The sequence below is a fragment of the Balaenoptera borealis genome (assembly GCF_965194805.1).
Source record: "Balaenoptera borealis genome assembly, chromosome: 12".
In the NCBI taxonomy this organism is placed as follows: Eukaryota; Metazoa; Chordata; class Mammalia; order Artiodactyla; family Balaenopteridae; genus Balaenoptera; species Balaenoptera borealis.
Genome location: NC_138869.1, coordinates 52,361,697 through 52,381,443, shown reverse-complemented (window position 1 = coordinate 52,381,443; position 19,747 = coordinate 52,361,697). Strand labels below are relative to the sequence as shown.

Sequence of the window (19,747 nt, the reverse complement as noted above, 5' to 3'; positions counted from 1 at the left end):
TAACTGCAGAATGCCGCTGGCACTAGGAGCATTTTTAGCTCTTCCGTCATCTTTGTTAATACTGTCTCCCAGCCAGGGTTTTCCTGCATTGCTGTAAGATACCTGTCAATTTTGTGAAGGTTGATTTTATTAAAATGTGGTCATGTAATCTGTGAATCCACACAATCGGGCACACACAAACTTCATTAAATCAGAGTGCACTGAAAGCCACGGAGGGAATGAAGGCCCCCTGAGAGCTGCCCCCACCCCTGCGGTGTAGCCCCTACTCTTCCCTTGGGAAACTGCAGTACTGTCTGAACACGTGACCCTGTGCTGCATGGTGAGAGTAAGGGTTTCAGAGTCTATTCATTTATGAAATAGTAGAGGTGTTTTTATTTTATTTTATTTTTTCCTAAAATTCAGGTGGGAAGAAACAAAAATAGAAGTTCAGATGTTTTCATCTGCATCCCAGTGGTGCTCTGCCTTTGGACATCACTGCTCTGAGCTCTTCCAGTTAGTCACATTCTAACTTCATTTAACCTTTTCTTTGCGCAAGTTTTCCATTTCTGCCCATCATATGGGAAAAGATACAGTTGTCTTGTGAAAACTGATGGAAAGATTGGATTTGTTTTATAAACGGCTTAAATAGAATGTATATTCTCTGTACAGCAAGGGACAGCTGTATGGTTTTCAGAGAGGATCAGTTTAGTCATTAGAAGATGTGGAGGGACTTCCCTGGTGGCACAGTGGTTAAGACTCCGTGCTCCCAATGCAGGGGGCCCAGGTTCAATCCCTGGTTAGGGAACTAGGTCCCACATGCATGCCGCAGCTAAGAGTTCGCATGCCACAACTAAGGAGCCAGCACAACCAAATAAATAAAATAAAATATTTTTTTTAATAAAAATAAATAAAAGATCTGGAACCTCCAGGGAGGGTGGTTTCGTGAGGGGTAGCCAGTTTAGACCTTACTGGCAGATGTGTTGCCACTGGCAGATTTTTTAAAGGGGAAAACCCAGCTTCATGTTCTTCACGCTTATATAGGGGAAGAGAGGTCTGAAAAATACAAAATTGAAATGTGGCTGTGTATGGAATTTCGTGTGGGTTTGAGAATTATCTTTCTCATTATGTTTGACATTCAGCTCTTGTTGCTGCCTTGTGGTACATGTCCTCCCACAGCAGGGAGTGTCCTAGGGACTAGGATGGCCACACCTGGAGATGAAGAAAATTGATGCCAAGTGGATGATTCTTCTGCAGATGGGCATTAGTGACCTCCACGCTTAATAGTCCAGGCAATGACTTTATACCTTTCAATGCTTTTTTAGGCTCTGCCTTCAGGAGCAGGTTCACAAGAAACCAAGATCCCAATCAGTCTAGTACTAAGATTACGGTAAGTAGACATTTTGTTGTTGTTGTTTTCTGAATACTCTGAATATGCTGATTTCTATTGGAAAGTTACTCCTCCTTCTAGTACTTCATGCCTGAGAGTAACTGGATAGGATTGTGTGTGTTTGCTTGTGGGTGTATTGTTTCCCTCAGAAATAATAGCAGTAGTGTGAGGATCTGAATTACCGTTGACTCGTTCCTCCTTACACTTGTGAGTTCCTAGTCATCTTCTCAGTATGACCATAATTAGAGTAGAGGCAGCAAGACTGTTCGGAGAACGTTTTGATTTTACCACTAAGAGTAATGAAATTATGCCATAAATGTGAAGAAAGCAGATTTGGTTACCTTTTCTTTATAGAAGCCTACTCTGTATACCTGGACTCAAATAGTTCTGAATTAATACAGTGTCTTGGTAATCTCATCCTATTTTAACTGTACACAAAGAATATTATTTGTCTCTTCAAAATTTTGTTTTGAAAATTACAGCAGTTAATAGAGAGTATAACAATTCTATTTACATGTGCTTCAGGAGGGGAGAGGGTACTTGTAAGTGATGTAGTTAGCTTTTTTTTTTTTTTTAACATCTTTATTGGAGTATAATTGCTTTACAATGGTGTGTTAGTTTCTGCTTTATAGTTAGCTTTTTGAAGGGTAGTTTTTAGTGGACCGTGTTCCAGACTTGTTTATGGAAGAGGAGGCTAGATTCTTATTCTCACTGCTGAAGACTTTGAAGTTAAATGACTAGACAGTTCAGTTTAGCATATTGTTATCTTTGAAGGTGTTTGTGCTTGGCATGACAGTCACATCACTAAAGTGATAATGAACACTTGACCTTAATTTTATTCAGATTTCAGAAAGAATAGATGGAACAATTACATATTAAGCAGACTAAGTACAGCACTATTAGCTATTGTGCTAAGATACTGAGAAAAAGAGAAAATGAAATGCAATAATCAAGTCTATGTTGAAAGTTGATTTGTATTGTGTACTTAGCATAGCTAAAAACAAGTTTCAGTAGTAGACATGCAGAAGGGTAAGTCTGTGTAGACAAGTGCAGAGAGGCAACGTGAGGGAGAAAATCACTGTGGGGCAGGATGTGTTGGATTTGGATAACTATATTTTAAGCACAATTTCAGTAACATCAAGTATGTGTCAGATAGACCTAAGCTCCCTGAACTGTTTAGATAAAATGGATTTGGGTCCTAATTAATCACTCATGTCTGCCTTTATACATAATATTCTAATTTCTCCATCTTTAACCAGGACCTCCAGGGAGCTTAGTTAATCTCAGTACTTGGTGTGGTGCGCAATCTCTGTAACTATCCTTCACCAGTCACATTTTAATCTCTGGAGCCTTATATTAACTCAGCTGCCAGTATGGGCCCCATTTCTTTCCCCATCTTCTCTGCCTGCCCAAATCCTTCCTATCCATTAAGTTCTATCTAAAAAACTACTTCTAAAGTTTTTCCTCATTATCCCAATCTGTATGTTCTTTATCCTTCTCCTCTGAACCCCTGTGGAATTTGTGGGAGCATCATGTGTTTCATTCTATGAGTCTAGTCAGACTGATACCAGTGGTAGGCAAGGTACTCTCCTAGGCATAGGGGTGTGGGGGGTAGGAGTGGGGATAAGGGAGAAAAGGGCATCCTGTATCATGTTAATCACACCTCCCTGTGCTCATACAGATGTTCTCCTTAGTCTAATATGATCATCCTAGTGGGAATAAGGATGGGCATGGGCATATATTGACCAGTGAAGGACATAAATTAAAAGGGTTGTAGAACAATTAAATGATCACTCTGAGTTGTTTGCTCTGAGCCCTCAGTGTGAGCTCATTAGGACAAATCATACAGTCTATGGGACAGAAAGATCTTTCTCTTGGCATAGCTTTCCTGATATATGTAGGCGGACCCTGAATGCATAAATTCAGAAATTTATTTTATACATTTTGTTTTCTTTCATAGGAATTCAAAAAAGGAACTAAATGATATTCGATTCGAATTTACTCCTGGGAGAGGTGAGGTATCAAAACACTGAAAATAAAATAACTGCTCATTTGTCATTTTAAGGAAATGTGTGTGAAGTTTCTGATCTCTAGATATTTTTCCTCTTAAAGGGTGATAAAAATGTTCCTGGCCTAAAGGTTTTGGGGGGCATATGAATAAAATTAAAATGCAGTTTATTTACTACTACCTCATTTAGAAAACTTAGTATAATACAAAGAGTACTGAATATAGCTCTAATTTACTGCTTACTGTATGGCAGACATTGTGCTAAGCAGTATCTCATTAAATTCTCAAAACTGCCTCCTAAGGAAAGATTATTGTCCCCACTGCATAGATGATGAAATCAAGGCTTAGAGAGAGTGAAGTAACTGGTTGCAGTTCCCACAGCTGAGAAGAGGTGTAGCTGGAATTCAAACTCAGATCTATCGGCGCGCAGAGTTCCTGCTCTTAACACCGAACGTGGTTGTCCTCCGTGACAATAAAGAAGCAGTAAGGCTTCCAGTCTCCTCCCTCCCAGCGAAAGCTGAGCCCTGTCATGCAGTTTCTGGCCGTGAACTTCTCCCAGGGACAAGGCTTATTTCCTTTCTTGCCTTGGTTACTCAGGATTCGTATTTGGGAAGTGGCCCGCAGCCAGCTGGTATCTGTCCTGTGTGCCACGCTTAGTCTTCCTGCTGTCTCGGTATCATGAGCAGTTCACTCAAATGCAGAGAACAAATGCACATGTACAGAGATGCATCTGTTTTCCTTTTTAAAGCCAGACAGAGTCACATTTTAAGGTACTCATTCAAATAGCTGGCCTTTGGCAAATGTGTGTGCACAGCCCCTCCCCAGAGGTCCTCCCGTTTCCTCTGAGGGGATCGGTGTTCAGGCCTCGGGAAGGAGTCAGTTGGAGATGAGGTTAATTGATGGTACTCTGTCCTCATCTTTTTAGTTTCTAGTTATATACCCATTGCTCAGACAGTACAACCTATAATAATTAGATATGAAGGAAAACCCACCAGAATAAAAAAGAAAATTATTTTAGCAAAAAAAAACAAAACCCAAAAAAAACTGGGAGTATGACCCCCAAAGAGAAGAGATTACAGTTTGTTTTCTTAAGACTCGTGGGGGCAATTCCCTGGCGATCCAGTGGTTAGGACTCCGTGCTTTCACTGCCGGGGGCACGCGTTCAATCCCCAGCCGGGGAACTAAGATCCCACAATCCGCATGGTGTGGCCCAAAAAAAAAAAAGAGAGATTTAATTGGGACTAAATTATTCTGCTTTATTAGCCCTGGAGATGTTATACACTCATCATCACGTCTCAGAGCTCACAGGGCTGGCGTCCAGGGTCGCCCTCAGACTAGTAGTTTCTTCTGCAGCATCACTATCAGGTGCTCTTCCGACAAGGCAAGAACCCATCTAAAGTACACCATCATTTAGAACGTTATCTTTACATTGAGCTGATATTTGCCATCTGGGTGATACAGGTTCCGCCCTCTACCTAGACCTGTGATAGTCCCTCACTTGAGATAATCCTGGTGGTAGGAAAAACCTTTATGTGGAGGAAGTCCCTCCCGCCATCCTGGTTCTGTGGATTTAACAGCTAGCTTCGGTCTGGCTGTGCCAGCACCCGCTCTGAATGTTAGCAGGGACATGCATGCACAAGAAACGGAGCACCTTCTTTGTCCTTGCAGATACAGCAGAGGGTGTCTCTCAGGAACTCATTTCTGCTGGCCTCGTCGATGGAAGGGATTTAGTAATAGGTAACTACTTTGTGCTCTGCCTTTGTGTCCCCGTCTCTCTGCTTGTATACTTAGGATCTAGAAAATCAGGCTTTGATTCCACTGAGTAGGTCTAATGATTCTTGGAATGGTTCTTGGCTTTGAGGAAATAACAGGTATTGGGGACAGTTCCTTCCTTACAAAAAAGAAAATCTCACTTCTGAGTTTGCTTTGTGACCCCCGATGATAGTGAGTGAAAACTTACCCAGGTCTCTGGAAGATCGTAGAAATGATGACAAAAGTTACAGGTTAGAGTAAGCTTGGCCATATCTAATCCATTTTGGAGAATGAACGCTATCCTTTTGGAGCTAAGAGTTAAGCAAAAATCATTACAGATTTAGTCCTAAAAAAAGCAGGAAGTAAGAAAAGGCACAGTCGGGCCATAGGTACATTTTACTGAAGGAAAAGACCATTGCCTAGGACAAGTCAGCAGAGTTTTAAAGGGCCAGATAGTAAAGTAAATAGTTCAGGCTTTGTGGACCATGTACAGTCTCTGTTTTTACACTCTTCTTGGCTCACAGGCAGAACAGAAACAGGCTGAAGGCCATAGTTGGCTGATTCCCAGTCTAGGGCTTTCTGGCCCATGAATAGGCAAATCATACCTCTTTCACCCCAGTGTCTTTCCTAAGTTAAAAGAAAGTTAATTTGACAATGATAGGATTTATTTGTGCTACTTGGAGTTGCTTTTAAAAACACCTTGTGTTTAGGGAGCGATTTATCTTTCTGCTTCCATTTTGATTGTACATAGAAGATTGTGAACTACCATTTAAGTTGTTAAAATGTGGTTGAAATGTGCATTTACTTAGCTTCTCATTACTTTCTCTGTTTGTATGATTACAGTGGCAGCTAATTTGCAGAAAATTGTGGAAGAACCCCAGTCAAATCGATCTGTCACTTTCAAACTGGTATTCATCCCTTCCTCTATGTTAAACCATCTCACTTTTTACACACCAGCTTCCATATTCCCTGAGTGATGAGAATATTTAAGTCTGGTGGATTGTATTTGTTTAACCTCCCCATGCCCTGGGCTGATACCTCCCTTCATTGGCCTCCCTTCCCCTCTCCCTCTCAGGAAGCCTCCTACCCGAGGCCCTTGACTATTTATCCTCAAGAGAGATTGCTGGTCAATCTGACTCTGCCTTTGTACCCAGACTCCACCTACACCTTTATCTGCCTCCTGTTTGTATCCCAGGGACCTGTCCCCCACTGCCCTCTTTCCCACAGTCCCCATGTCAGTTTTAATTGCTGCCTGCAATTTTGTTTATAAATAGCCACAGCTTCTCATTTTGTTTGGTTCTTAGGCATCTGGTGTTGAAGGCTCGGATATTCCTGATGATGGTAAACTAATAGGATTTGCCCAGCTCAGCATCAGCTAAAACACAGCCCTGGAAGAGGTGGCCTAAGGAGATTCCACACATGTGTATCTCTGTTGCTTCTGTTGGCCTAAACTCACTACTGCCAAAGAACCCAGCAACAAACCTCCCAGCTAAGAGCTTTAGAGGTCTTTCTTTATGTTTTTCCTGCCATCATTCCCCCTTTTTCCCACAGGGAAAGAAAAGTTGGATCACCAGTGGCCAGCATCCCTTTAAAGAGTTCCGTTAGTAAACTTACTGCACGTGTCCCCTGTCTTCCTCCATCTGAGAAGTGGCCCGGGTGCCTCAAGGCCCAGGAGGGAGGTGTATCAGCTCATCTTGCCTTACTCCAGTGATGGCGCTGGGTGGAAAGTAGCAGCTATCTTGGGCTTCCTCATCCTGCTTGTTCTCCCACACCTGACAGGATTTGGGCATCTTGGGATATCCCTTTACCACTGAAGTAGCAATTAAAAGTTGGTTGTTTAGCTGAAGCCCAGAGAATTTAATTTAGTGGGGTTTTTTTTTTTTTTTTTTTTTTGGTATCCGATGTGAATTCCAACAACCTTTGTTAGGAAGAAGCACAGCCTCAGATGGAGGCAACCTAAACTGTGTTCTTGTTTTGTTCATCATGTTTCTAAGCGTTTTGCTGAAGCTGCTCTCAGGCACCCCTCTTCATTACTCCCTCCAGAAAGGGTTGCTAGCCTTAACTTCAGCTGGTGCAAAACATCTGACTGTAATCGAACTTCAGGCATCGGATCCTTCAAAGTGGAACTTTGGACTGTTTTTAGAGAAAAGATCAAGTAATGGCTTGTAAAGGAGAATTTCCCCAGCAGTGGTTTTTGAACAGGAAAAATCATAACTCATATCATTGCGGAAGTATTTATTTTCAGATCTTAAAACAATTGAAGAAAAACTGTTCCTTGATCCTCCCATGAAAATCAATTTGCCTGGCCTCCAAATCATGAGGAAATGCAAGGCTGAGATTTCTACAGCAATAAAGGAGACTCACACTGGGCCAGAGAGGCCTGCCTTCTGCCCCCTCTCCTGCACTGACCCTTTGGAGGGGGTCCCTGTGTGCTGAACCTGACCCAAGATGGAAAGTGAAACCACATGTGCCGTGACTTTTAGGATTTTTGAGTAGACAGTGTTCATTTGATTTTCTACAGAAATAATATAAATTATTCTTTAGGTTTAAAAAAGAGCACCATAATGCAATATGTGAATCATCAGTGGCGTTGATTTTTTTTTTTTTTTCCTACTGTTTCACAGTCAGCCTTTGTCTAACTGCAGATAGCCCTAACAAGTTTTGTAAATGAAAGGGATCCTCAATCTGGCCTTAAAATGACACACAAAGATGGGCTTTGACCCATCTTTATAGAATCACTCGAGCCCTTTCCAGCATTGTTGGTCTGTGAATAAAAGGATTGCTTTACCTAGTTTTCTCTTAGAGCACTTCTGAAAGCTTTGTCCACAACTAACTTATTATAGTTTTTGTTTCATTCTGAGCTTGTAGTTTTAGTCATGGGCTTTCTTCACCTGCCCTGGATACAAAGGCATGTTGGGAAAGGGATGGGTGTTGGAGAGGAAGGGAGGGGATGCTTTGGGATGGGGGTTGGGAGGAAAGTAGATCAGAGGATCGGACACCAAAGCCCAAGGTCCCAGCAGGATTGGTAAAAGGAGGGAGCCTGCTGAGCCTGGAGACAGAAAAGATTGATCGGCTTACTGGACAAATATTTAGCTTTTCTTTTTCCTTTTTTTTTTCTTTCTTTGTTTTTTTAGAAGAGGGTTGGGGGAACAAGGACAGGAAGGTAGGAATAAGTTATGAAAAAATGTAGTGTCCCTTTTGGCACAAGACTAGTGGCTTACCTTAGAGTCTGTGTTTTGGTTTCAGATAAGCCCATCATAGTCTACTTATTTCTGAATCCAAAGGGTGGTGGCATCACTCTATTCTAGCTTTTATTTGGAGGTGGTCGAGAGCCCAAGCTGTAAGTAAGCAGCAGCCCATCTCCCTGTTCAATTTCTCCAGCCGGCCATTACCTTTGAACTGCAGTGGGACAGGCATGACAGTAGAAGTGGGCTGGGGCTTTCTCTTTCTTTTCCATTCATCTTTTGCCCTGCTGGGAATTAGGAGTCAGACACCAAGCCCCAGGGCAGTGTTATTTCTTCTTCTGCTTGATGTATGGTGGACTCCCTTTGCTGGCTTGTGCAGTGATGCTGAAAAAAAATGAGTGAACAGAAACTTTGCAGGTGAGACAGCACGTGACCTAGTGAGCAGTCTTGCTCCTTCCCAGGAGGGGCGATTCAGGATACACCTCTCTCCCTGGATCCCCAGGATTCCCTGGTCCCTGGGGGAGGGACTAACTTAGCACAAGGTAACATGTGCCAATGCTATTTGTGAAATGTATGGTCTTTCTGAATGACTAATGGATTTGTTTGGGTTTTTTGCTTAAGTTGTGAACCAAATCCTAGAGCCAGCTGACACTCTAATAATCTGGAGGACAGAATAATGGTGTATCCATAAATGGAGGTTCCTCCTTACGATGTACGCTAGATTATGGAAGATGTAAAATATTTGACTTCCCCCTCCCTTTTATTTTTATTTTTATTTTTATTTTTTTGACTTTGTACTTTGCTGCATGTTTCATTCATTTTTAATCAATAAAGAATAAATTGTCTGTGGTGGTGTAAGGATGCTTCACTTTGGTGACTGTTGGTGGGGGCAGTGGGAAGTGGGTCAGGAGGTCACTACTAACTTTAATTTTTCATGCGAATAGAGAAAAGCCAAGGTGCACTTTTCCCTAAAAAGTGTATTAGTCTACAAATTAGAAGAGCTTAAAACCAAGTGGGGAAACTGAAATCTCAAAAGAGAGAGAGATCTGCCCAAGGAAATTTGATAGGGTGGGATAAGGAACTCTTTGCATTGATCTTTTCTGTTTAATTCTGCTCATGCTATTGGGCGGGGGAAAGATGCCAGGTTCAAGCCCTTGGGAATCTGTTGTGGAAAGTTCAGAGCAGGGCTGAACTTGTTCCCATTTGGCTTTGATATTGAAATGGTGAGGTTTCGTGTAAGATTCTAGGCCCCTCTGTATTCCTCCACCTCCTGGATAAGTAACCTCCCTGATCATAACTCCTTCCCAACAGAAGGTGGTCTTTGAGCCATGACAGGACTGCTTTTGTGTGGGTCCCGGTAACTCAGGCCTCAGGTCCTGGGACCTTGGAATTGATGGTATCGTAGCTGCTTGAATTTGCTTTCAAGATAAGCAGGTTGTGGGCTTCCCTGGTGGCACAGTGGTTGAGAATCTGCCTGCCAATGCACGGGACACGGGTTCGAGCCCTGGTCTGGGAGGATCCCACATGCCGTGGAGCGACTGGGCCCGTGAGCCACGATTGCTGGGCCTGCGCGTCTGGAGCCTGTGCTCCGCAACGGGAGAGGCCGCGATAGTGAGAGGCCCGCGCACCACGATGAAGGGTGGTCCCCACTTGCCGCAACTGGAGAAAGCCCTCGCACAGAAACGAAGACCCAACACAGCCATAAATAAATAGATAGATAGATAGATAGATAGATAGATAGATAAGCAGGTTGTAAGAGCGGACTCTGAGTATTGTGGGGACGGAGAGGAGGTGCTGGCTGCTCAGAAGTGACCATGATGCATGTGGGGGTAAGAGCAGGGGCAGGAGTAAACACAGCCTCTCCACTTGCCCACAATCTCTAGCAAGATCCGGTCTCGTCCAGAAGCCAGATTCCTCACCTCTGCCTATTCATAGTAGCAATGCTCAGTGCTACAGTTCATGGATTCCTCCTGTGGGTCAGCTCATCTACCCCACATGTTTTGTTTTTCTCTTTTTTAAAGTAGACTTTATTTTTTTTAGCGCAGTTTTAGTTTCACAGCAAAATTGAACAGAAAAGTACACAGAGTTCCCATATACCCCCAGACCCCACACACACGCACAGCCTCTCCCACTGTCGGCATCCTGCACTGCAGTGGTACATGTGTTACAATCAATAAACCTACACTGGCACTTCGTTGTCACCCGAAGTCCATAGTATGCATTTGGGTTCACTCTTGCTGTTGTGTATTTTATGGGTTTGGACAAATGCACAGTGGTATGTACCCATCGTTAGGGTCTCATAGAGAATGGTCTCACCGCCCAAAACTCCTCTGTACCCTTCTTGTTCGTCCCTCCCTCCCCACTAGTCCCTGGAAACCACTGATCCTTTCAGCGCCTCCAAAGTTTTGCTTTTTCCAGAATGTCATATAGTTAGAATCATACAATATGTAGCCTTTTCAAAACTGCTTCTTTCACACAGTAATATGCATTTAAGGTCTCTCCATGTCTTTTTGTGACTTGATGGCTCATTTCTTTTTAGTGCTAATATTCCGTGTCTGGATATACCACAGTTTATTAATCCATTCACTTACTGGCTGTGTCCAAGTTTTGACAGTTATGAATAAAGCTGCTCTATATCTGTGTGCAGGTTTTTATGTGGGTATGTTTCGACTCCTTTGGGTAAATACCAAGGAGCCCAATGCCAGATTGTATGGTAAAAGTAGGTCTAGTTTTTTAGGAAACCACCTACTGTCTTCCGAAGTGGCTGTACCGTTTTGCATTCCCACCAGTGAATGAGAGTCCCTGTTGCTCCACGTGCTTGCTGGCACTTGGCGTTGTCACTGTTTTAGATTTGGGCCATTCTACTAGGTGTGCAGTGGTATCTCATTTTAATTTGTAATTCTCTGATGACAGTGTGTTGAGCATCTTTTCATATGCTTCTTTGCCATTTGTACATATTCTTTGGCGAGGTATCTGTTTAGGTCTTTTGCCCACTTTTAATCAGGTTGTTCTCTTATTGTTGAGTTTTAAGTGTTCTTTGTATACAGGCAGACTTCGTTTTATTGCAGTTTGCTTTATTTCTGCTTCACAATTATTGCTTTTTTTTTTTTTTTATAAATTGAAGGTTTGTGGCAACCCTTTGTTGTCAGATGATGGTTAGCATATTTTAGCAATAAAGTACTTTTAAATTAAGGTATGTACATTGTTTTCTTAGAATACTATTGCACACTTAGGAGACTACAGTATAAACATAACTTTTAAAAAACTTTATTTATTTATATTTTGGCTGTGTTGGGTCTTTGTTGCTGCATGCGGGCTTTCTCTGGTTGCAGCGAGCGGGGGCCACTGTTCGTTGCCGTGCATGGGCTTCTCATTGCGGTGGCTTTTCTTGTTGCAGAGCACGGGCTCTAGGCGCGCAGACTTCAGTAGTTGTGGCACACGGGCTCAGTAGTTGTGGCACACAGGCTTAGTTGCTCCGCGGCATGTGGGATCTTCTGACCAGGGCTCGAACCCGTGTCCCCTGCATTGGCAGGTGGATTCTTAACCACTGAGCCACCAGGAAAGTCCCTAAGCATAACTTTTATATGCACTAGGAAACAAAAAAATTCACTTTATTGTGTCTAGTTGTTCCAGCACCATTTGTTGTATTGTATTGCCTTTGCTCTTTTGTCAAAGATCAGTTGAATCTGTGAGTTTCTTTCTGGGCTCTCTATTCTGTTCCATTGATTTATGTGTGTAATCTTTTGCCAATACCACACATCCCTGAGTACTTTATAGTCAAGGTTGAAGTCAGGTATTCTCAGTCCTGCATCTCTGTGCTTCTCCAACACTGTGTTGGCTGTTCTCACCTTATCTACCCTGAGCCCCCAAGCAGTCTGTCAATTACAGTCAGATTTTCCTACTGTGATACTGGTTCCTGTGGAAGTTTGAGTTTGTGGATTTCTGCTCCAAGAAGTTATAGTTTTCTGTATTTACCTGTCTAGCTCCAATTCAAGGGATAGCAGTTGGCCCTGTGACCTCACTTCTCTGACAGAAGAGTTGTTGATTTTTCAGTTTGTCCAGCTTTTTACCTGCTAGAACAGAGTGACAGTTTCCAAGCTGTTTACATCCTGGACCAGAAACGAGAACTCCTATCCCCTGTTTTTATCTACTAGAGTCGTTCTGAAATTTGGAAGAGATTTGAGACACCATCCAGTGCATCCCTGTAGGTGATGTTTCGGGGGGTACCTTCCCCTCCCCCCACCATACACACAAACACCGCCCTCTACCCCGTGGACAGTTGATTGCCAGGGATGTGTGTCCATTCAACTTAGCTCCAGTGGTTAGAACACTCTCGTTACACCTCTCTTTGGTCTTAGTTTTGCCCTTTACTGAAGGCAGGTACAAGGAGGGGAAGAGGAGAGAGACAGGCTGTAGGCTCTCCCTGAAGGGCCAGAGGCAGCCCTGTCCTACCCTGCAGTCTCCTAGAGGACAGTGGATGTGACCAGACTGCTCGGGGACGCCGGAGAGCAGCACTTATGCTCCTTTGAGCTCATCGTCCCAGGTCAGTGAGACCACAGGTCCCTGGGGTTACAGTATTCCTGGGAGGACTCCCTCAAAGAAGGGAGCCAGTTTTAGGCTTTGAAGCATCATGGGGAGCCTTAGGCAGACTGGTGGGGTCGGGGGGAGGGCTAGGAGAACAAATAAGTTAATCAAGAAATTAAGATTGGGGGAATTGGGAGTGCAGTGAAGCCAGTGGCATTTGGGGATCATAGTTACAACTATGGAAGGTCTTTGGTTGAGTTTCACTCTTCTATCAGCATCTCCTCATCATTTCTCTATCTGTGTTTTAGAATCCTACACCAAGAAATGGAAGAATCCTTAGCACCTAGTTCAAGCTTTCCTTATACACGGATGCAGAAATAGAGGCCAGGGGGATAGAAGGAGCAGACTGCGGATCACAGTGAATCAGTGGTGGAGACCAAGGGACCCACAGACGGAGGTGGGGAATATCAGTCACATGCACTTATTGTTATGTGCGCATTGCAGTAGACAAGTGTACAGACTTGTATGGACACCCATATTTTCATCACTTGGTTTCCCAGTCTGTCAAGTTCTCTCTGTGAGTCTCCAGGTGGGTTGTCCCCCTCACATCGTGTGTGTGTATGTGTGTATGTGTGTGTGTCTGCATGTGTGCAGGCCTGCACATTCCTCCATCCTAATCTCTTTCCTCAAGGAGTGTGTGAGAGCTCCTTAGGATTCTGACTGCCTGTGAATGATGAGAGTTTCAGGGGGGTTTTGCAGCCAGTTGGGAAAAGTTGGAAAGGCCCAAGCAGGTCACAGGGGTGCCATGGTTGTGGGAAAGAGGCCCCATTTGTCAGGAAGAAGCAGTTAATGACTGTCAGAGGTTCCCCAACTGTACATTCTTAGTGGGTCAATAATTTTACATGGCATCTGCAGGCCAAAAAAATACCTAAAAATTTCATGTATTAAGTAATTTGTTCCAAACAGTTTAAGATGGGGGACTTCCCTGGTGGTCCAGTGGTTAAAACTCCATGCTTCCACTGCAGGAGGGCACAGGTTCGATCCCTGCTCTAAGGGATCCCACATGATCCCACTGAGATCCCACATGCCGCGAAGTGCAGCCAAAAACAACAATGACAAAAAACAAAAACAAAAAAAACTTAAGAAGGATTTATGTACTAATAACTCAGTAGCTGTTTAAAAAAAATACACACGAATCAAAAGAAGACACTTATTTCATCCTAACGTGCAGTTACTTCCTAATAGGGTGTATTGGGAACTGCAAAACGTCTTGATCCTTGAACCCCGCCACCTTCATCTTCTGTTCCACATTGAGTTTCACGTGGTGATTACTTTTTTTCATAGTAACTGCCAAAAACACAACTTCACACAGATATGATGTCACTGAAAAGAATGGCATGAACCATCTGGAGCCGGTAGTTTGATATGAAGCAGATGTTGAGTGTCACAGTATTTCCCTTTACCCTTCTAAGTATCGTGTTGTGCACCCTGAGTTCACGCTGGTGCCCTGGGATGCCTTGCCTGCCCCACTTTTGTCCTGAGAGGTTTGTGGTGGGTGGGCTGGCTGGTAAAGGACTTGCCCTAGCTGCCCCTAGACTCACATCTGCATGTGTCTGCCTCAGCTTAACCTGGTCTGTGGCCGGAAGCATCCGAAGGAGACCTCCCAGTCGGTGTACCTGGCTAGGCTTCTCATTGGGGCGCTCACCTTCGGGCCCCTCTGTGACTGGTAAGATCCTTGACCAGCTCCCCCAACCCAGCACGCTCTTGGGTTCCTGGCCCAGGGTCTAGTTCCTCCCCACCACGTGCCCCTCTCACTGGTCTCCAGGTAAGGCCCTGTCTCCCCGCAATGGGGCTCCCAGGTGGGGCCCTGCACCCTCCCGCAAACAGAGCACCCAGGGCAGGGCCGGGGGCTGGGTCTCCCTCCTTCCCCTCAGACAGACTCCCTCCTCAACCTGCTCTTTCTTACCCCAGGATTGGTCGCGAGGCCACTATCCTGGTGTAGCTGCTACTCTTTGCCATCCTTGGCATGGCCGCAGCCTTTGTGCCCGGCTTTGAGCTCTACATGGCCCTGCGCTTTGCTGTGGCCACGGCCGTCATTGGATATAACTTCAGCAGCGTCACCCTACGTGGGTATCTGGGCCCCGTGCCATCAGCCGCAGAGCGAGGCCTTGGGGTCTGGGTGGCCACGCTCCCACGCTGCCTGTGGGGCCCACTCAACTCCCTGCACCTAACGTGATGGCGCCAGCACTCCCTGTACCGGGCCAGGACCACAGCCCCTGACCTGGTGGCGTGTAGCAATGGCAGGGAGTGAGAGGGCAGGGTCCGGGCCAGCCTCGGACTCTGTGTTCTCACAGTTGCAGAGTGGGTGGGGCCCTGGCGGAGAACTCGGGCTGTGGTCCTGGCCCAGTGCACCTTCTCCATGGGGCAGATGGCCCTCGCAGGACTCACCCATGGCGTCCAGAGCTGGAGGCTCTTCCAGACGGCTGGCGCTGCACCTGTCTTCCGCTCTTCCTTTACTTCTGGTGAGGAGATACTTCCCAGGCAAGCTGCCCCTCGGTTGGCTACATGTCCAGAGAGGTGTCTGGGAGAGCGAGCCTGTGGGGTCAGTGTGCACTGGGACAGCGGGGAGGCCCCTGGGGGAGTGGGGAGGCCCAGGTCCAGGCCCCAGGGTCACAGCCCGACCTACAGGGCTCTGCCGGAAACTGCACGGTGGCTCCCGACCCGGGGGAGGGTAGAGGAGGCTAAACAACCGATCCAGAGGGTGGCCTCGGTCGACAAGCGAAAACTCTCCCCCGAGCTCCTGAGCCAGGTACTTGCAGTAGCTGGGCCAGCCCTGCCCTCATCTGACCACACAGCCCGGCCTGCCTGGCGCCTCAGGCTGCACCTCCCTCCCGGATGGTCCCAGAGAAGACCGGCCCCACGGGGAATGCCCTGGATCTGTTCCGACACCCCCAGCTCCGGAAGGTGACCCTGATTCTCTTCTATGTCTGGTGAGTGGGCCCACAGCCCTCCCTGAGGCCCAAACTAAAGGGCTGCCATGTCTCTGTGGATGGTGGCTGTCTGGGCACCACTGGGTCTCCTGCTGGCTGTGCTCCTGTCTCCTGTTGTGACTTCTGGCCAAAGCAATCTCTCCTTCTGAGCGTGATGGTGTCTCATCACCCAGCAGTGACAGGGACTCCTGAACTCTCTGTAGGTTCGTGGACAGCCTGGAATACTTCGGCCTGGGCCTCAAGGTGGGGGACTTTGGCCTGGATATCTACCTGACAGTTAATCTTCAGAGAAGTTGAGGTACCCACCCGCTACTCCAGCATCTTCTTGATGGAGCGGTTGGGCCTCAAGTGGAGCCAGTTGGGGACTCTGGTTCTGGGTGGCGTCATGTGTTATCACCATCATCTTTGTCCCGGCAGGTACCAGGGCTGGCCTCCCCACCCCAACCTGCTGCCAAGGCCTGTTGTTTCCTTTTCAGGAGTGAGGGCTTCTCTGAAGGTTGGGTGCAAACGGGGTGAGGAGTTTGGGAGGACAGGGCAGGGGCAGGGCCCAGGTGATGGGGCTGGGCAGCCTCCACCAGTTCTACCCGTGGTGGGCACTGTGATGGCCCTGGTGGGGAAGGTTGCCACGGCGGCCGGATTTACCATCTCCTACGTGTACTCTGCTGAGCTCTTCCCCACTGTCATCAGGTAAGGACTGCAGGTGCAACTCCTGTTCCTCTGCTCCTGAGACCCTGATTTTGGCCGTCCCTCCTCTGCCCTTACTGCTGTTCCCCAATGAGCTTACAGAGCTGGCTCTGGGGCAGCAGTGCTGGATGGGGTCCAAGGCTGGACGGGGTCAGTGGAGAACAGAGGAGAGCAGCGGAGGGAAGATACAGGAGGGGCCACACCCTGGCCTTGTCAGGACTGGAAAATGGAGTAAGTCCCAAGTTTGATGAATGGCTCAGAAGGAAGACTCCGGTGGGGATGGGAGGTGGTCAGGAGGTGCAGCCTTTGATCTGAGACTCGATAGTTGAGCAGGAGTACAGCAGGCAGACGGAGAGGCCTGGAGGCGGCAAAAGCAGGCCACACAGTAGGACTAGGGGAGGTGCAGGAGGAGGGGGCAGGAAGGCTGGCTGGACCGCACGGGCCTGGAGACTCTGCAGGCCTGTGGAGACCAGATGAGACATTGGGGTGCTTCCAGGGAGGTGAGCTGGGGTGGAGCTGTGGCCCAGCAGAGGCCGGGTCTTCTCGGCTTGCACTCACCTTTGCGCGGGCAGACGGGCATGGGGCTGGTGGGCATCCTCAAGCCACTCGTGATCCTGCTGGGTGAGTACCACACGGCCCTCCCTATGCTCATCTACGGCAGCCTCCCCATTGGGGCTGGCTTACTCTGTGCCCTGCTGCCAGAGACACGTGGCCAGACCCTGAAGGACACCATCGACGACCTGGAGCAGGAGTCCTGCCCACAGTGAGGTGCTTGGTCTCTCTGAAACCCAGGACCTCATATCAGTGACCCTATCCCAGAAGGCATCTACTTCACCATTTGTCCATTGTTGCATAGAGGCCCATATGGCATCCTCACGATTCCCCTACTTTGGGGAGGGGATGGCGAGGAACTGTAACACGGGATGAATTCCTAAGCAGCCAATGACAGCCTTCTGCTTCCTCCAGCTCTCTGAACGCAGTGCCCTCGGAAAAGGATTCCGAGGCCTCAGGAAGTACTTCTGGCCCGGGGTGGCCTTTAGAGCAGCACGTACCTCTGAGTGTGTCTCCGAAGCCAGACCAGCAGCAGCAGAGAGCTGCCTAAACACTCCCCTGGGAACAGCTGGACCTGTGAGCACGACCACCTTGCTGACGGAGGCAGCAGCCCAGGAGCTGGCCCCAGAGCCAGCCAGCCAGCCACTGCCCAGCCCAATCCCAGAAGCATCTGAGAGAGGCCTCCCTCCTTTCAAAACCTTTCTCATCCCCAGAGCCCCACGCCCAATACCCTGTTCTGACTTAGAGTCTTGGACGTGTCTTGGGCTTAACTTGTTCTCTGACAGTCTTGTGGGGATATGGCTCCTCAGATCCCCTCCATCTGGGGTCCCTCTGCCCTGAAAACACAGTCAAGGCAAAAACAGAACAGCTGGGTAGGACCTCTCCAAGTAGGTGAGAGTAGGAAGAAAAAAACACTTAAAGTTCTGGACTCATCCAGGCAGGTGAAAGAAAAGCTGTGGATGAAGGGGAGGTTGTGGTTCCTCCAACGGCTGGGCTAGGCCCGTGGATAAGGTGGGACCCACAGGGCATTTGATCCAGCTGAGAGGGGACTGATTCAGTCAGAATCGAAGCTTCAGTCTTACCTTCTCTTCAAAGATTCTCCTTCCCCTGTCCTGCACTCAGGGCCCAGTGGCGGGGAGAGGGAGGATGTTGGTCCAGTTCCTCTCCGGGCCACTCCTCCCTTTCATGCTCTGCTTCTCTGTCTCCTTCAGGGCCCATGCAGGGTGAGGGAAAGGGGCAGAAGTCTTCTTACCTGGTGGCCACTGGTGGTAGTTCTTCCGGGCTTGCAGTGGTTAATCATCATTCAGTGGCCCTGGCAGGCTCCTAAAAGTAGGTTTCCCACAAGAATATTCGGGGGTTCTCAGCGATCATCCCAGGACCTCTGCGTTGGTCCTTAGTATGAGCAATGTGCCTGCAACTGACCCCTTGGGACCCCTCTTCACCTCTTGGCTGCCCCCCCTCTCCCCCCCCCCCCGCCCTGTGCGGATCCCCACGTAGTCTCTCTTATGCTGGCCTCCCTTACAGAAGAGTCCAGCTAGCAAGACCATAGCAGCACATGAGCCCGACTGTCTGCTTTCTCTCTTCCTGCACCCCAACTGCTGGTCACGGCTAGAGAGAGTCACACTCCCGACAAGTCTGATCTGTGAATCTGGTCACCAGCACCAACTGGGTCTTTAGCAGCACCTCGTATTCCTACCAGCTTTTCAAGTCAGCTCGTTTTCCAACTCTCACCAGTGGCTATTTCTAAGCTCCACTCTGCCTGCCTCCCATCCTTCTACCCCCTACTGGATAGCTTCTCCTCCTCCTCTCAGAGAAAGGAAAAGCCATCCTACTGCCGCTCCCCAAACTTCCCACCAAGAAGTCTTTAACCTGCACTCCCTCCTGCCCCGGGTGGGATCTGGGAGCAGCTGAGTGGAGGGCCTGTTCCTCCTCTTACTCTCCTCTCCATCCCTCCTCTTCAGGCCTGGGGACGGGGGAGGGCACGTTGAGTCTGGAAGGATGGGAGGATTTCCCTCAGTGGAGGTGGAGCCCTGATGGGGAGGCGGGTGCTCCAGGTGCTGGGAACAGTCTGCGCGGAGGCATGGGGCTGGCTCACGAGGAGATTTTCCCAGCCTGCCTTGCCCCTTCAGTTCCTAGAGCCTGTGGCCACTTGTGCCCCAGGAGTGGAATGCTGTTCCTCCCCATCCCACCCCACCCAGGACCTCCCCACCCCATTGTGACACTGCTCCGCAGACACCATGGAACCCAAGGGTTCTGCTTCCAAGGGTCTGGCTGGGCCTGGCTTGTGGTCCTGTCTCCAGGGAGAAGGGACTGGGAGTGTGTGGAGGGTGGCAATTATGATGACACCTGGCAACTGTGCGGCCGCATTCTCAGCGCAGACGTGGACAGGGCCTGTTCGGCTGTGGGGAGTCTGTGGAAGGAGCGGGCTGTCCTCCCGGGAAGCGTGAGTTCTCAGGTGTGGCATCTGGCCGTTTCCTGCCCTCAGAAGGGGGGCTGCTCCTGGTTATACCTTCCTGTCCCAGGCCTTAGTTTTCCTCTTTTTACATTGAGAACCAATTGCCTGGGGCCTGTCCACCTGGCAGGGTGGTTCCCTTGGGAACAAGGGCTCCAGGGCCTTGCAGGCTGTCAGGCCCCTGTGGGGATTCAGGTGATGCTGTGGGGGGCACTGAAGGGGACCCGGCTGGGG

The 19,747-nt window shown here is 47.9% G+C and overlaps 2 protein-coding genes across 2 annotated transcripts in view; both read left to right on the top strand.

Moving 5' to 3' along the window:
- OXSR1 (oxidative stress responsive kinase 1) overlaps nt 1-9,156 on the top strand; it is a 99,611-nt gene extending 90,455 nt beyond the window's left edge. Inside the window, exons 14-18 of the mRNA XM_082348628.1 lie at nt 1,302-1,366; nt 3,327-3,379; nt 5,043-5,111; nt 5,970-6,034; nt 6,431-9,156. Coding sequence (XP_082204754.1) covers nt 1,302-1,366; nt 3,327-3,379; nt 5,043-5,111; nt 5,970-6,034; nt 6,431-6,505 — 327 coding nt within the window. The 3' untranslated portion in view covers nt 6,506-9,156. The remainder of the gene's footprint in view (nt 1-1,301; nt 1,367-3,326; nt 3,380-5,042; nt 5,112-5,969; nt 6,035-6,430) is intronic.
- A 2,331-nt stretch (nt 9,157-11,487) lies between these two features.
- SLC22A13 (solute carrier family 22 member 13) lies at nt 11,488-17,293 on the top strand. The gene is given in 10 exon segments (XM_082348820.1): nt 11,488-14,561; nt 14,807-14,834; nt 14,838-14,961; nt 15,190-15,644; nt 15,731-15,825; nt 16,029-16,097; nt 16,099-16,216; nt 16,218-16,242; nt 16,404-16,512; nt 17,078-17,293. Coding segments are annotated over 10 exon segments (1,341 nt in total). The 5' UTR covers nt 11,488-14,442; the 3' UTR covers nt 17,277-17,293.
- The last annotated feature ends 2,454 nt before the right edge of the window (nt 17,294-19,747 follow it).